Raw genomic sequence first — 14343 nt, forward strand, 5'->3', positions numbered from 1 at the left:
TAGTCCGCGAGAATACTGTTTTAAGTATCTATTTAGATCCGCGGCTTCATCTACAGTTTATCTACTTTGCTGGAGTCCCTGGTCTAGTAATGGATTGTGGTGTTTCAGTCAACCACCTCTCACTCGCCATATTTCCCAGCAAAAGGCTTACTGTCAAGGGTTGGCTCATCCTGCGCCTTCTCATAAACTCACTTCATGCGCTTACACTCCCCCATCTTCCCCAGGACCTCCCAATCCAGCTCGTAGCAAAGGCGCGACAAGGTGTACGGGATGCTAGGGCTGGCTGGAAAATTTGTAGGGTTCGTTATGCCAGACTATATCAAGACGGCCGAGGACATCTTCAGTTCAGTACTTTCATGGTAATATTAGTACTAAATAAGACGCTCTTGTAATTGTGGGCCTCTCCAAGGCGAACCGTACCACGGGTTCGTATGTCGGTAACGGTCAGAAGTATAATCAGCCGTTTGGGTGACTGCGGTAGCCTGGGACCAAATCTGACCTCGGGAAATTAGATGAACAAAATCGGTGGGACAACCTTGTCGGTTAGCACCAGAGGACGTTATCTCTCTTCTACGGTGCAACTTTCGAGAAGTGAGAGGACCGAATGAGAGCTGTAGATGTTCGGGGGGCCTCTAGAAGATATGTCGGTGCTTGCACAAACCTCGACATCATACAGAGTAATGGCAGTTGCCCGCTGAGTCTCCAAGGCAGAACGCGGTTTTATCGAGTTACTGCCGACAGATTGTCTCGCTGGTGATGTTGTCGTGGTCCTGGCTGGCGGCTCGGTGCCATACGTTATGAGACCCGCTGCGGAAGGGAATGCGCCGCCTGATAACGAGTTTAGATCGTTTGGATATGCATGCATCCACGGGATCATGGACGGCGAAGTATTTGAGACAGAGGGATTGGGTGGGCTCAACCGACGAATTCGTGTTGGTGTGATCGGGGGAGGAAGGTCGTTTCGGCCCTCAAATTAGTCATAAGCAGCTGAACCATCGAGGCTGAGCGCAAACTTACATTTCTCTTTCTCTTTCGAGCGACTGTTCCCTGCCTCTAGGCTGTACCCTGAGTAGGACCATTGATAAAGACGTTCATGCTTAGGTGTACTACGGATTAAAGGCTGCGATAACACACGTTTGCAGGTGGGATCCCATCGATATGGGCGAATGGCACGCACTTACGCCGCTGAGTTGTTCTTGTCCTCATAACACCTTGGGATGGAGCGTTCATCCGTAACGGCGTTAGCCCGCCTCACGAAACCTTTGATGCCTTCCTCCGCTCTGCAGAGTCGTGTCCCCTGTGCCGGCTTATACTGGACACATTCGACAAAGATGAAATTGGCGAGTTAAAAGAGAAAGCTTCAGAAGGGGAACATCGTCACGTCGACGTTGAGATCAAAGGGGAGGTCAACGGCCAGGGTGTCAAAAACCTCGGCATTCCATCACAAACAGCAGGCGCAGTCGTGCACATTGGGTGGAGTCTTGGAGGTCTAAAACGTCGCTGGAGGCTATGCTCTAATTCGTGTAGGTGTAGTGGTACCTTGTACTTCCGCGGGCTTCTCTGATGGCAATTGTAAAGCTAATTTGATTTAGATCCGGGCTTTTGGCGACTGTATTAGGAAAGCAAAAGCCCCGTCACCTTCTTTTCGAGAGTTTCGACCGTCGTCGAATGGCTTAAAGATTGCGAAAATAACCATCGGGCTTGTAGGCAGCCATTCTGGGCAGAACCAAACCGCGACTAGGGTTCTTGACGTTTCCAATCTTGGAGGGAAGGAGCTTCGCCCTTGTGCGATTGTCTGATCCTCTGGAGAAGCTGGAGTATCTGACTCTCAGTCATTGTTGGGGAGTGCAAGACCACTCAGGCGAAACTAGGGGGTCTATATGTCGTCCATTGCATACAACAGCCTGCCGAGGACTTTCAGCGACGCCGTGGATATTGCCCGTGCCCTGGGCATCAGATATGCGTGAATAGACTCTGTCTGTATCGTTCAGGATGATTCCGAGTATTGGAAACGAGAGTTATCCAAAATGGCCGCCATATATCAGCACTCACTACAGTTCTCCTTCCCCCTAAAATAGGGGTATCCCCCTAAGATAGAGCTCTGCAAGCCCCTATATAGAGAGATAAAACGATATAAATTAATTAATTAATTCTGGCAGTCTTATAGATTCGGAGGATGGACGTCTTCGCGCAAAAAAGAACCGTCAACAAAGCGCGGAGGTGCCAGTTGCGGACCGGACTCTTGAACCGCTGTACGGACTGCAGAGCGTCGGGAAATCGTACTCGACGAGTTTCTGGTGGAAAAGGGTGGAGGCGTACTCAGTCGGACAAATTTGCGGCAATCCTTGGGCTAATTTGGCTCTTCGAGATGACCACAGGCGATGAACCGGTTCTGGGACTTTGGCGCACGGATTTGCTCCGCCATTTGCTTTGGTCCGTAAGAGAGAAGCCGAAGTGGGTGGATGAGACCGATTCTCTGTCTAAAGATGAGGCCGGTCGCGAGACTTTGGCGCCCTCATGGTCTTGGTTTTCCTTCCCATTTTCCATGGGCTCGATATCTAACGAGCATGTAATCATGGACAGCAAGAAGAACATGCACAGCATTGCTGCCGTGTTGGGCATTGATATCACCTGGGAAGGCCAGGAGTATGTCTCGTCGCTGAGATATGGCGAAATTTTGATTCGAGGTCAAGTGAGCGAAATGGCGAACGGCGTAGATCCTTTCTACGCCGACATCCACCTGGATTTGGGGCAGGTGAAAGACAAGACATACCTATTGCCAGCAGTCCTGTCTTGGACACCCTCCTGGTCCAAGAGGCCTAAGTGGGTTGAGAGTGTGTTTGGGTGGCATCCATTCAAGAAGTCGAAGGCCTTCGTCGAGTGCCTCGTCTTGGAGGAAACCAGTAGACGGATAGGAACTGCCCGTGCTCGAGTTCGGTGCCGCGGAAAGAAGATGAGATTTGGCGAGAAAAAGTCTGTCATTCTAGTATGACTGGAGGGCTCGTGGTTGTAGGGTAGTCGTGGTATTTAGTGTTTCCGTGACATCAACGCCATCGGCAAGGGAGGCGCGAAAAGTGAGCAAGTCTCGAGCATCGGGCCAGCTTGCCAGCGCAAGAAGGTAGCTAGCTGTCTGGCATTAGGCAAATGGTTTGGCATTAGGAATGAGATCAGGCCCGACTGCGAACGAGAGGATGAGATGTTGCGCAAGCTACTTGTCGTGGATATCTTACCAGACCTCCTTCAGAACCACAGTCCTATATAGCACCATCAGCAACGGCCCTAGACTGTGCAGCATCCCCACCAACCTGCACCTCCATCGTAACCCCATCACCACTCCCCACCTCACTCGCCCCATGCGCCAGCTTCCCGAACGCTTGTAGCAGGTCGTCCCTAAGATCCTCCCAACTCTCAACGCCAACGCTCACTCTCAGCAGCCTCTCGTCGACATCCGAATCCGACATCCTGCGCCACTCAATCAAGCTCTCCACACCACCCAAACTTGTTGCGTGGTGGAAGAGCCGCAACAAGGATGGGAGTTGCCGGGCTTGCCGGGAAGTGTGCGTGTAGAAGGCGAAGACAGGGCCGAAGCCGGAGGGCATTTGCTGCTTCAACCAGTCCATGTCTTTCTCTTGCAGACTCGCGTGGGTGACCTTAGATAGCACTTTCCGCACGATCTCTGCGTCATTTCCTTTGTCGTTGAGGGCGTCGTTGAGCCAAGCCACAAGATTTGTCGCGTTAGAAGATTGTCGTCGGACACGCAGATCCAGCGTGCGTAGACTGCGCACACCCAACCAGCCCTCCAGACTCCCCAACACACTGCCCAGGAAAATCCTCTCCGCCCTCAGGACCTTGGCCCTCTTCAGCCCCTCCTCGCCCTTGTTCGTAGCCAGGATGCCGCACAGCATATCGCTATGACCCCCAATGTACTTCGTTCCACTATGCATTACGACGTCTGCACCCCATGCGAAGGGGTCCTGAAGGCCTGGCGGCCCAAATGTGGCATCGACGCTTAGTAAGGCACCTCTCTTATGCGCTCTCTCCGCATACTTGGCGATGTCATAGGCTTCGCCTGTGGGATTGAGCGGTGTCTCGAGGTGCACGATATCGCCATTTCCAAGACCCGCCGCATCCCATGCTGCATCGTCCGCGTGCAAGCCCACCGTTTTCATACCGTGCATTTTAGTATGCAACCCGATAACCCCATGGCAACCATGATAACCCCCCGATATCGCAATGACCTTTGGCACCTCATTAACCAGCAGCGCGTGAAAAGCGCTCAAGCCACTACTGTAGCTGACGACATGATTGCTCAGCTCTTCCAGTTCCCCCTCTTCAGCGGCGGGATACAATAGTGGAGCAAGGATTGTTTCCAGGCGGTTGATATTGGAAGAGGCGAGGCGGGAATACACGAGCGGTGTCTGGAGGTCGACGAACTCGGCGTCTGAGGGGACAGGTTGCAGGTCGGCGGCATTGCCGGGGTAGCGGAAAGTGGTCGAGGTGTGGATGGCGGGCGCGACGTCGGTCAGGACGTTTATGCGGTCGTCGGCGTGGATGGCTGACGTTGCTGCGGCGAGGGGTTTGGGGGGAGGCATTTCGGCTGTGGCAGGAGCGACTCGACGGCTCCTACAAAGGGTAGCAACGGGGTAGGAGTGTACTGTTGACGCATGTTGACATGCACGCCCTACGCCGACTGGCTGAATTTGCACGCTCGATTCCAAGGTTGCTGGAGCGCGCTAGAAGCACGCCATTACTCAAAGCACATGAGACGCGGACCGAAGCGTGCAGTGGGCGGGCAAGGTCGGCGATGACGCAGCCAGCATGACGTTTTCGGATAGTGCGGGGTTAATGAATGTTGGGCTGAGGTGGGGTGAAGGTGCTTGCCCCTCCTTGCGACGCAAAATTTTGCGGCCGTGGTCGTGCGATGCGAGCGGCCATGCCAATGGCCCTTGGGCGCAATCATCACGATGGAAGCTGTAGAATGGAGCATGCGCATTATCGTCGGTAACTCAGACTGTCATTGAAGCTACTGATCCGAGTGCCCAAACTTTTGTGACAACCAGCTGACCGCACGGGCCCGCTGATTGCACGCAGAAGACCGTGCCCTTGCCGTGCCCTTGCCGTGCCCTTATCCGTTACAAGTCGTGCATCTACTGCTGGCCGCAGGCCGCGATGACGGGCGGCTGCTGGTACTTGATGGTGCCCGAGTTGGTGCCGCAAGCCTCGATGGCCTTGATGACGCGGACCGACTCGGTGTCGCCGTCAGGCACCTGGCCGAAGACGACGTGCTTGCCGTCGAGCCACGAGGTGACGACGGTGGTGATGAAGAACTGGGAGCCGTTGCTGCGTTGTGTTAGCAAGCGTCACCAGCGCGGCTCCTCGAGCAGCTTACGTGTTCGGGCCGGCGTTGGCCATGGAGAGCAGGAAGGGCTTGTTGTGCTTCAACTTGAAGTTCTCGTCGCCGAACTTCTCGCCGTAGATGGACTTGCCGCCCGTGCCCTGTCTATGGTCAGCTGTCGCCCGGCCCGTGTGTGGGTCGCGGCGAGGGGCAGCGAGGTACTCACATTGCCGCGGGTGAAGTCACCGCCCTGGAGCATGAACTGGGGGATGACGCGGTGGAACTTGGAGCCCTGGTAGCCGAAGCCCTTCTCGCCCGTGCAGAGGGCGCGGAAGTTCTCGGCCGTCTTGGGCACCACGTCGTCGAAGAGCTCGAAGTTGATGCGGCCGGATTGCTCTGGAGGGAGTGAGGACGTGTTAGCAATCGATCGATGAGCCCGCAGCGGATGCAGGCTTGATGGAACCGCGCGCATGGCGATGGCAGAGGCATAGAGGGGTCAATGACAACTTACCCTTGACGGCGCCGGTGTTGGTGATGTTGCCCTTGGAGTCGACCTGGACCTCGGGGCCGGTCCAGGTGCAGTCGAAGTACGTCTTGACGACCATGTTTGCTGCTGAGGGAGTAAAGAATCGCTTGTTGAGGGGTGCGCGGAGTGTGGTGGTTGCAGAAGAGCGGACGGAGGCGAGCAGGAGAGTAGAAGACCTGAGGTGGGGCATGGCGGGGTACCTTTGTAGGCGCCTGTGAGTGGCTGTGAAGTGTTAGCGCCGGGGGCGAGCGCGGACACAGGTTGCCCATGCCGTCAGACGAGATGGCGGCTTGGCGGTGAATGCGACCTGAGCATTGCATCGCGATGCGCGCAGCTGCAGCGAGCATCCCGAGGCCGGCTGCTGCTGCTGCTGCTGCTGCCGCTGCCGGGGGCAAATTTGGTGCTCTTACCGGCCAGACACCAGGAAACCCGGAGTGCTAATGTACAACCGGCAGACTGGACGCGCAGAGAGCTTCAAATGGGCACGAGAAAGACGGGGCGGGGGCAATTGGGCAGCTATGCAATACAATATGCGAATCGGACGGTTATGATACAATATACGATACACAGCGGCGTCGTCCGGCAGACGGAGGCGATGGAACTGATGCAGGAGGTGAGGTGAGACGTGAAATTTGCAGAGCTCGCCCTCTGTGGATGCGGCCGGGATAGCGCGGGGTCTGAGCGTTTCGTTTCCAAGCCCAGGTGTGCTCTGGCGAACGACGCAACCAGGCCAAGAAGAGGAGTGTTCGCTCGTGGCATTATGGGGGAAGCCTCTACAATACCGTACTGCTACCTTTGTAACGAGCCCTGGAGGGATTGATCATTCGGCACTGTTCCTTCCGCCAAGCCAAGCGGTCACGTGATTCCCCGGTCGCGGCTTCCCCGTGGCTCCTCGTATACTGCATCGGCACACGTCCTTGAGCGCGAACACCCAAGTGACAGGTCGCCAGTGAAGGAGGCCTCTTCTATAACTCTTCTCGCAAGCTCGATTGGCCGTCCACGTGCAGCGCGCAGCCCTCTCTGTCGGAATTGGCTGGCAGTCGACCGCTCAATAATAAGCTGCCACTTCAACCTCTCCCTCGACGCTCCCACCGCAACGCCCACCCGCCCGCCACCATGGATTTCTCAAGCCTGAAAGACCAAGTGAGCAACCTCACGCTCTACGACCTCAAAGCTGGGGTCCGCAAAGTCCAGAATGGTACGCACAGCAAGGACAGCTGCCCGGCGAATGCTAATGCTCCAGGGCAGCGGTGATGAACTACACCGAGATGGAGGCGAAGGTGCGGGAGGCGACGAACAACGAGCCCTGGGGTGGGTAACTCTGCTACGGTGCATATACGGCTACTGAGAGGAGCAGGTGCTTCGTCGACGCTGATGCAGGAAATCGCAAACGGCACCTTCAACTAGTGGGTACATTCTCCTTGATGCCGCGGGCCGCGCTGACCATGACAGCCAACTACTGAATGAGATCATGCCCATGATCTATAAACGCTTTACCGAGAAGGCGGCCGAGGAATGGCGGCAGATATACAAGGTACGCACACCTGGAATTTCCCCATAGGCATGCTAACCCTCGCAGGCCCTCCAGTTACTCGAGTTTCTCATCAAGAACGGCTCCGAGCGGGTCATCGATGATGCGCGCGCACACGTCTCGCTCCTCAAGATGCTGCGCCAGTTCCACTTCATCGACCAGAACGGCAAGGATCAGGGCATAAACGTGCGGAACCGTGCCAAGGAGCTTGCGGAGCTTCTCAGCGATGTTGACCGGATCCGATCAGAGCGCAAGAAGGCACGAGCCAACCGGAATAAGTTTGGGGGCGTCGAGGGCGGCATGGGCGGCGGCTTCTCCGGCAGCGGGAGCAGCAGCAGATACGGGGGGTTCGGAAGCGAGTCGGCAAACTTTGGCAGCTACAGCGGAGGCGTATACGGCGATGGAGGCGGCTTTGGAGGACAGGACTCTGGCTTCTCTGACTCCCAAGCTCGTCGGGATCGTTTTGAAGAGTACGACGAGTACGACGAGGGAGAGACTGCGCCTCCACCACGGCGGAACCAGACGACTTCGGCGTCATCAGGCCAAGTCAGGAGGGAAGTCAAGAAGGAGGAACCAAAAGCAAAGGCACCGGAACCTGTGGCCGATTTGCTCGCATGGGACGATGAGCCGGCGCCCGCCTCTACCTCTGCCGGGAAGCAGCCTGCCGCTCCCACAGGAAACGATTTTGGAGACGATGACGATTTCGATGACTTCCAGTCTGCTGCACCCTCAGCCCCAACCGCACCAGTAGTAAAGCCAGCAGCGTCGGCATTCATTGCACCGCCCGCATCTACATCGACGGTAGGATCTACGACTCAGTTTGCAGCGCCTCAGCCGCAGTCTGCCACACAGAACAACAACTTCAATGATATCTTCTCGACTGCCTCTCCTCCCCCTGCGGCGAACAAAGGTGCTTCTCCAGCTATCGCCACCCCGGCTTCCGCTTCTTCGAGTATTGCACAGCCTTACAGGCCTGCAGGCTACGAAGCCACGGGGGCCAACTACTTCACCTCCGTTCCTCTGGCCTCCAATGCCCCTTCCACTGGTTCGACGCCAGCTCTCATGTCTCCTTGGATTGGGGGAAACAAGATGGGATCAGTAGCTCCTAAGAAAGCTGGCGGCGATGCATTTGCCTCCCTTCTTGCCGGTTCCGCCCCGAAGAAGTCGGCCACGCCTACACAGAAGGTCACAATGGCGGATATGGCTAAGCAGAAGACGAGTCAGGGGCTGTGGGGTGCGCCCGCGTCTGGCTCCAGTACGCCGGCAGCCCAGCCTCAGGGTGGAGCGAAACCTGGCGGAGCATTGGGTGACTTGCTTGGTTAACGTAGAATTGGGGAAGCAATCAGGGGGGCTGTATTTCTGTCACGTTCTCTGCGAATGGCGTCGGGAATCAAAAGATGGTGCCTAGGCGTGGTGCTTGTATTCAATACGGAGCTTTAAGAACGATGATGTCTGTTCATGCCCACACTGTCACAGTAATTGCATTCGGAGCGGAGTTCTTGTTCTCCGCAAATGCGGGCAAATGATTGGTCAGCCCCTAAATCAGGATCGTGCACGTCCGAACGTCTCCCTCCGTGCGCTTACATTTCGGGGCACACCACTTCCTCTTTCCTTTCTTTCGCTCCTTTCCTTACCTCGGTACCTTTTGAGAATGCTTCAATGCAGCTCTCGCGCCTCCTGTTCTGCGTCGCCCTACTCTCGGCCCCGGTAGCCCTCGTCGGAACGACATGGCTGTACTTCTACCCGCTGTTCGACGACAGCTGCGGCTTCCCCCAACCCCCGAATTCGATCGCGCCCTTCAGACTCCTCGCACTCGGTGACCCGCAGCTCGAAGGCGACTCGTCGCTCCCGAAACCTGGCGCTGCCGTCTTCCCCTCCCTCCAATACCTCGCCAATGATGTGCGCAATGCCGGATCATGGCGCCGGGCGTGGTATCTCGCAAAGCAGGGCGTGATACCCGTGCCGAGGGATTTTCTGAAGTGGGCCGAGGGATGGAGAAAGAGGATCGATCTGTGGGGCAATGATTGGTATCTTGCGCACATTGTGAGGACGTTGAGGAGGAGCACGGCGCCGAGCCATGTTGCGGTCCTGGGCGATTTGCTGGGCAGCCAGTGGATCTCGGATGAAGAGTTTGAGAGGAGAGCCGAGCGGTATTGGAAGAGGGTGTTTAGTGGCATGGAGCGCGTCCCGGACGCCGTCATGCTGGGAAATGCGACGCAGGGGGAGAAGAAGTGGGGTGGCACGCTCGAGGTTCTGGGCGCAGACAGTAGCTGGGAGAACAGGGTGATCAACATTGCAGGCAATCATGATATCGGATACGCTGGAGATATAGATGAGGGCAGGATCAAGAGGTTCGAAAAGGCCTTTGGTAAGGTCAACTGGGACATTGTCTTTACGCTGCCGGATTACCTACGTCCCACCGGTCCTCTCGATGTATCTGAAGCAACTCAATCGATGGCCGAGCTATCTTTACAAGTCCCAGCCCTCCGCCTCGTCGTCCTCAATTCGATGAACCTCGACACACCCGCTTTCGTCGAATCCCTCCAACGCGAAACCTACGACTTCATGAACCACATCATCACGACATCTCGTCCCGTAACCGACAAGACCCACGCTACAATTCTGCTCACACATATCCCTTTCCACAAGGAAGCCACTATCTGCGTCGACGCACCCTTCTTCGATTTCTTCGAAGGCGGTTCGGGCGTCAAGGAACAAAACATGCTGTCGGACTACGCGTCTAAAATCATACTAGAGGGAATTTTCGGTCTGAACAGCAACCACGAGGCTGAAGGGCAGGGCTTCGGACGCCGGGGTATTATCATCAATGGGCATGATCATGAGGGCTGCGACGTCTTGCACTACATCACGCAACCGGGAGCTGCAAGCCAGTGCCCGCAAAACATCGATTTCGAGGATATACATACGCCATCGGACTTCCGCTCCAACGCCTCCTCTACGCCGGCTACAGCAGAGAACGCGGCAGGAGAGCGATCCATAAACGAAACTCAAACCGGCCAGGAGGCTGGGCCGCAAGAGGAAGAACAGCCGGAAACCCAGCGGCCGAAATGGCAAGCCGTGCGCTTTCCACATCCGCCTTTTGCAGTCACTTCAGACGGCTCCTGCGTCGCTCTAAACCACATCCCGCACATGCGCGAAATCACGCTCCGCAGCATGATGGGCGAGTTCAGCGGTTCAGCGGGCTTTCTATCCGCGTGGTTCGATTCTACGTTGGGCGAAAAGGGCGCATGGAAAATGGAGTTCAACACTTGTAAGCTCGGGGTGCAGCATTGGTGGTGGGCTGTGCATGTGGTGGATCTAATCGTGCTAGTGGCACTCGTAGGCGGGGTTTTCGCAAGTGTGGCTAAGGGTATGTGCATGGGGGATGTGAAAGAGAAGAGGAGGAGGAGGAGGAGTAGGGAGAAGGTGATAAGAAGGCCGGTAGGGAGTGAGAAGAGAGCTGTTGCGAATGGGCCTGCACTGGGGAAGGTTGGCGAGAAGCGCCGAGAGGGCCATTCAGTAGCATAGAATACACTTAGAATTAGCATAGCGTGGTATTGGTGTCTCTTCAACTTGGAACTTGTATGAAATTTGTGCAAGTTTAATTAGTAGTAAGGAATACACAGTGCGGTGTGGCCGTTCTACTCGTCAAGCCTCGTCACCTCATACGCGTAACTTCATAATCGTAGCGCATCTCTTCCCCTGAAGGCCTCTCCTGTGAAGCAAGCCATCCATCCAGTGCTGAGCCTTCCAATTCCATATGTACACCCAGCGCCTTGCGCCCTTGCTTCATATGCTGACGGATACTGCCCTCTAACTTTCTTACATATCCCTTACTCTATCTTACTCCTTGGTCTAAGCAAGGCCAAATGCACCCTTCATTCTCCTCCAAAGCTCCGTACCCATAGCCCTCCTCGTATCCTCGGTCCGCATCGCAGCCTCCTTATTCTCGCTCGCCCTTCTCAGCAAGAAATTCAAACACTCGGTCGTAGTACCCCAAGTCATGCACTTGACCACTTTAGCCTGTATATCCGCCTGTTTACCCGGGTTCTGCACGAGCTCTTGTGAAATTTCGTCAGCCATGCCTTGGAGTTGCGCATAGGCTAGCCGAGGAAGTGACTCGGGAGGCGAGGAAAGCAGTTGGGCGGCGCGAATCTTCTTGGCTTTCTCGACAGAGGCGATATTGTGCGTGGCCAGGACGATGTTGACTTCCGGGAAAGGAATGCCTGGCATGGAAGGGGCGACTTTGTCGGTCCATTCACGCTTGAGGACTGCTTCGGCACAGGCATCGTAGCATGCGTCAGTTCCCTCTTTGTTCTCCCAGACCAGTTCTCGCGGTTCCGAGGCTAGGTATGCGCCGCGCACGAGCTTCACGCCCGCAATATATCCCTCTTTCTGCGCCGTCTCGAGATGCTGTGCCAGTCTCCCGGGGATAGATTTCAAGTAGCATTGATAGGTTGTGTACAGGATTGCTCGGCCGCGCGTATTGTACTTCTTCTGGAGTCGGAGAGTCCATTTCTCGAGGCCGGGGTTTGTGGCTTCTTCTTCAGCACCGGGGAGGAGGGCGACGTGCTTTGTGGCCGCGGCGTCGCAAGCGGTGATTATGGCCGACCACATTTCTGGAGTGGGGTCTTGTTGGGTTTTCAGGAGGTGCAGGGCGTGGCGGCCAAGGCCAGACCATCTGTGGAGTCCGTTAGTATAGGGCATGACATGTGTGGGAGTAGGAGTGCTCACTTCAATCCTATGAAGTCACCCTCTCTCGCCATGTCGACACTCTGCAACATGCCCTTTTTCCAGACTTGGATCTCTCGGGCCGTCTCCTCGGCTGTGGGCGCCGTTCCCCCCAGAACTTCCAGTGCATACTCTAGGATGATGCCATCGTATCCCAGCAGTTCTCGTGCCGTGCTCGTGTTGCGTACAACCTCATTCTTGTTCTCACCCGCACAAAACTGGGCGTAGAAGGTGGACTTGAGTAATCTTGAAAGCAGTGGATTCTTCTCAATGCTCATGAGATAGGACTTGGAATCGAGCATTCGCCGCAGGATGGTGAAGCAGAGGGTGAGCAGCGCGGGCGACGAGGACATGCGAGTAATGAGATAGGAGCGTAGAACAGATGCTGTTGGAAGACGGGCGAGTGTTGCCTTTGAGTGAGTTGGACTTTGTGGAGACGTGGAGGAAAGGAGTTGCGAGGGCACTGGTGACGTGGATGGTAGCGAGACAGGGCGCCGCGAGCTCGAGTGGACGAATCGAGGTGTTGCTGTGAGCGTGCGGTCCAACTGCGAGGCGGCCAGGCCTTCGAGGCGCTGCAGATGGCGGATCCGTGGTGGCATTGCTCCAGTTGTGTGTTGGTGGTACGCCTTCCTTTCAAGCAGTGCGTGTTGGGCGCGTCGGTGCTATATAGATAGGTACCAAGGTCTGCTGTGACTCGCCACGCAGGACGCCAGCACTCACACTCTCTTCCAATTGTGAAATTCGCAGGACGGCGAGTGTGCATGCGAACAAACGTTGCAGCCCCGACTTTATACACAGAATCACGGTGAAGCAACTGGTGGCGGGTGTGGTGGTTCGCGCGATGGGTGCTCGGCTTCCGTCGGCATGCACGATGATGCTCCAGATGCCTTATCGGCGCTGCCAGTGGCGCTGCTGATTCGTCAATGGCGCCAAACGGCGCTGCAGGGTAAGAGGCACATTTGAGGGGTGCAGCGAGAGGAGATAATGGTGCAGGCCATGGTTGGAGGGGTGCAGTGCGTGGAATGTGCCAAGCCATGCGTCGTGGCCTTGGACATCTCCGTGGCTCCTCCTTCATCTGCCTCTGCAGGAATGCTGTAGAATAGTTGCATGGCTTCCAAGAATGCTAGGATAATTCAATGATTTCAGCCAGCCAGTAAGCTGCGTCTCTTCCGTCGAGTAGTCGAGTGCGAGGAGGCGGAGACTACCCGATGCCCGATGGCGTTAGTGCCATCCGCTCTTTGTCCCCTCGGCAATCTCCTGCCCAAGTGTCTGAACCGAGCGTCCCCAGCCGCCTCTGCTCTTATTCCAACATCACCCCGCAAGCACGGTGCAAGTTTCTTTTGCCATGACAGCACAATTCCCCACCTGAGGTCCAGATGATGCAGCAGGTGCCGGTGTCGGCCGTGTTGGGCTCGTCCATCTCAACGCCTTCCTTCATATCGGTGCGGCAAGCGTCGGGCTTCCCCCTTTCGGCATCATGGGCAAAGCCGTTATCTCTTCACCATCATCGTCCACTTCCTTCTTCTCTTCCTTCTCGAACGAAAGCTTTCCCAAACTATACATCCGCAAGCTACCCTCGCTTCCCTTTTCGCCCGTCCAGCTCTCCTTGCACGCCACAGACGGCTTCTTCTTCCTCGGCGACAGGAGTCGCTTGACTTTGGTGGCCACCTTCTTCGGCGTGCTCGGTTCCTTGGCCTTAGCTCCCCCGGGAAGCGGCAGCGGGGGAAGAGGCTCCTCCGTCGGCAAAGGCTTCTCTGCTGGGTCATCTACAGCTTTCATCAGCCACTGAGCTCGCCATTTGAAGAGATAATGATACCCGGATCCATTCCAGCCTGCCACCTGCGAATTCTCCTAAGCTGCTCGGCCGCAATGCGCTTCTCCGCAGCTACGCGCTCCGCTTCGGCTGCCTTGAGCTGCGCCGCGTGCTCATCCATCGCTGGGATGATATCGAGTGGGAACGACATTGTGAGATTGTTAGAATACAATAGGGTAAACGGTAGCGCTGCAACAGCCTCGTCGAGTTAGTGGGTGTTGTTAGGGTCAAAGGTCAAGAGCGGGGAGGGAGTGTTACAAGGATTTTGGCTTCACTGCTCCGCCACCCCACAAAAATTTGCACTTGGGTTCACTACTTCTAAAGTGCTTGAGGTCCTTTTCACTCGGGGCGAGTCGATGCCTCCTTGGTCAGTTTGGTTGATGAGACAGCGGATTCTAGATGCGCTG

General features: G+C 56.0%; 8 protein-coding genes across 8 annotated transcripts in view; 4 read left to right on the top strand and 4 right to left on the bottom strand.

The window, feature by feature from the left end:
* BU26DRAFT_506868 (uncharacterized protein) overlaps positions 1–363 on the top strand; it is a gene marked incomplete at both ends in the record, with an annotated part of 957 nt that extends 594 nt beyond the window's left edge. The window contains 2 exons of the mRNA XM_033826956.1: positions 109–263; positions 299–363. Of these exons, the coding sequence (XP_033682675.1) occupies positions 109–263; positions 299–363 (220 nt within the window). The remainder of the gene's footprint in view (positions 1–108; positions 264–298) is intronic.
* A 1814-nt stretch (positions 364–2177) lies between these two features.
* Positions 2178–3123, top strand: BU26DRAFT_351646 (uncharacterized protein). Its single transcript, XM_033822468.1, has one exon. It carries the CDS (start codon positions 2369–2371, stop codon positions 2990–2992), a length of 624 nt encoding a protein of 207 aa, XP_033682676.1. The 5' UTR covers positions 2178–2368; the 3' UTR covers positions 2993–3123.
* On the bottom strand, positions 3124–4705 carry BU26DRAFT_351647 (cystathionine gamma-synthase (O-succinylhomoserine (thiol)-lyase)). The gene has a single exon (XM_033822469.1). The coding sequence runs from the start codon at positions 4590–4592 to the stop codon at positions 3255–3257; it is 1338 nt and encodes a 445-aa protein (XP_033682677.1). The 5' UTR covers positions 4593–4705; the 3' UTR covers positions 3124–3254.
* A 131-nt stretch (positions 4706–4836) lies between these two features.
* On the bottom strand, positions 4837–6398 carry BU26DRAFT_520765 (uncharacterized protein). Its single transcript, XM_033829367.1, has 5 exons — positions 6133–6398; positions 5847–6083; positions 5562–5731; positions 5390–5496; positions 4837–5340 (listed from the first exon to the last, which is right to left on the bottom strand). Exons 1-5 carry the CDS (start codon positions 6206–6208, stop codon positions 5148–5150), a joined length of 783 nt encoding a protein of 260 aa, XP_033682678.1. The 5' UTR covers positions 6209–6398; the 3' UTR covers positions 4837–5147.
* Positions 6399–6782: 384 nt separating this feature from the next.
* Positions 6783–8858, top strand: BU26DRAFT_520767 (ENTH-domain-containing protein). Its single transcript, XM_033829368.1, has 5 exons — positions 6783–7059; positions 7110–7172; positions 7219–7267; positions 7314–7395; positions 7441–8858. Exons 1-5 carry the CDS (start codon positions 6978–6980, stop codon positions 8713–8715), a joined length of 1551 nt encoding a protein of 516 aa, XP_033682679.1. The 5' UTR covers positions 6783–6977; the 3' UTR covers positions 8716–8858.
* A 119-nt stretch (positions 8859–8977) lies between these two features.
* Positions 8978–11037, top strand: BU26DRAFT_520768 (uncharacterized protein). Its single transcript, XM_033829369.1, has one exon. It carries the CDS (start codon positions 9052–9054, stop codon positions 10918–10920), a length of 1869 nt encoding a protein of 622 aa, XP_033682680.1. The 5' UTR covers positions 8978–9051; the 3' UTR covers positions 10921–11037.
* Positions 10978–12910, bottom strand: BU26DRAFT_520769 (carbapenem antibiotics biosynthesis protein card). Its single transcript, XM_033829370.1, has 2 exons — positions 12127–12910; positions 10978–12073 (listed from the first exon to the last, which is right to left on the bottom strand). Exons 1-2 carry the CDS (start codon positions 12720–12722, stop codon positions 11248–11250), a joined length of 1422 nt encoding a protein of 473 aa, XP_033682681.1. The 5' UTR covers positions 12723–12910; the 3' UTR covers positions 10978–11247.
* A 647-nt stretch (positions 12911–13557) lies between these two features.
* Positions 13558–14087, bottom strand: BU26DRAFT_506874 (uncharacterized protein; the record flags this gene model as incomplete). Its single annotated transcript, XM_033826957.1, has 2 exons — positions 13558–13889; positions 13940–14087. 2 exons carry the CDS (start codon positions 14085–14087, stop codon positions 13558–13560), a joined length of 480 nt encoding a protein of 159 aa, XP_033682682.1.
* Positions 14088–14343: the final 256 nt, after the last annotated feature.

Source organism: Trematosphaeria pertusa (assembly GCF_010094035.1).
Source record: "Trematosphaeria pertusa strain CBS 122368 unplaced genomic scaffold BU26scaffold_9, whole genome shotgun sequence".
Classification (NCBI taxonomy): domain Eukaryota; kingdom Fungi; phylum Ascomycota; class Dothideomycetes; order Pleosporales; family Trematosphaeriaceae; genus Trematosphaeria; species Trematosphaeria pertusa.

Bases quoted from the DNA above. Each gene is read 5' to 3' on its own strand.
- BU26DRAFT_520768 (XM_033829369.1), top strand. From the start codon at position 9,052: ATGCAGCTCTCGCGCCTCCTGTTCTGCGTCGCCCTACTCTCGGCCCCG.
- BU26DRAFT_520767 (XM_033829368.1), top strand. From the start codon at position 6,978: ATGGATTTCTCAAGCCTGAAAGACCAAGTGAGCAACCTCACGCTCTAC. The intron at 7,060-7,109 runs GTACGCACAGCA...GCTCCAGGGCAG, and splicing joins GGTCCGCAAAGTCCAGAATG to CGGTGATGAACTACACCGAG. The intron at 7,396-7,440 runs GTACGCACACCT...TAACCCTCGCAG, and splicing joins AATGGCGGCAGATATACAAG to GCCCTCCAGTTACTCGAGTT.
- BU26DRAFT_351646 (XM_033822468.1), top strand. From the start codon at position 2,369: ATGACCACAGGCGATGAACCGGTTCTGGGACTTTGGCGCACGGATTTG.
- BU26DRAFT_520765 (XM_033829367.1), bottom strand. From the start codon at position 6,208: ATGCTCGCTGCAGCTGCGCGCATCGCGATGCAATGCTCAGGTCGCATT. The intron at 6,084-6,132 runs GCATGGGCAACC...AACACTTCACAG, and splicing joins AGCCGCCATCTCGTCTGACG to CCACTCACAGGCGCCTACAA. The intron at 5,732-5,846 runs GTAAGTTGTCAT...CACTCCCTCCAG, and splicing joins CAACACCGGCGCCGTCAAGG to AGCAATCCGGCCGCATCAAC.
- BU26DRAFT_520769 (XM_033829370.1), bottom strand. From the start codon at position 12,722: ATGCCACCACGGATCCGCCATCTGCAGCGCCTCGAAGGCCTGGCCGCC. The intron at 12,074-12,126 runs GTGAGCACTCCT...CGGACTCCACAG, and splicing joins GGTGACTTCATAGGATTGAA to ATGGTCTGGCCTTGGCCGCC.
- BU26DRAFT_351647 (XM_033822469.1), bottom strand. From the start codon at position 4,592: ATGCCTCCCCCCAAACCCCTCGCCGCAGCAACGTCAGCCATCCACGCC.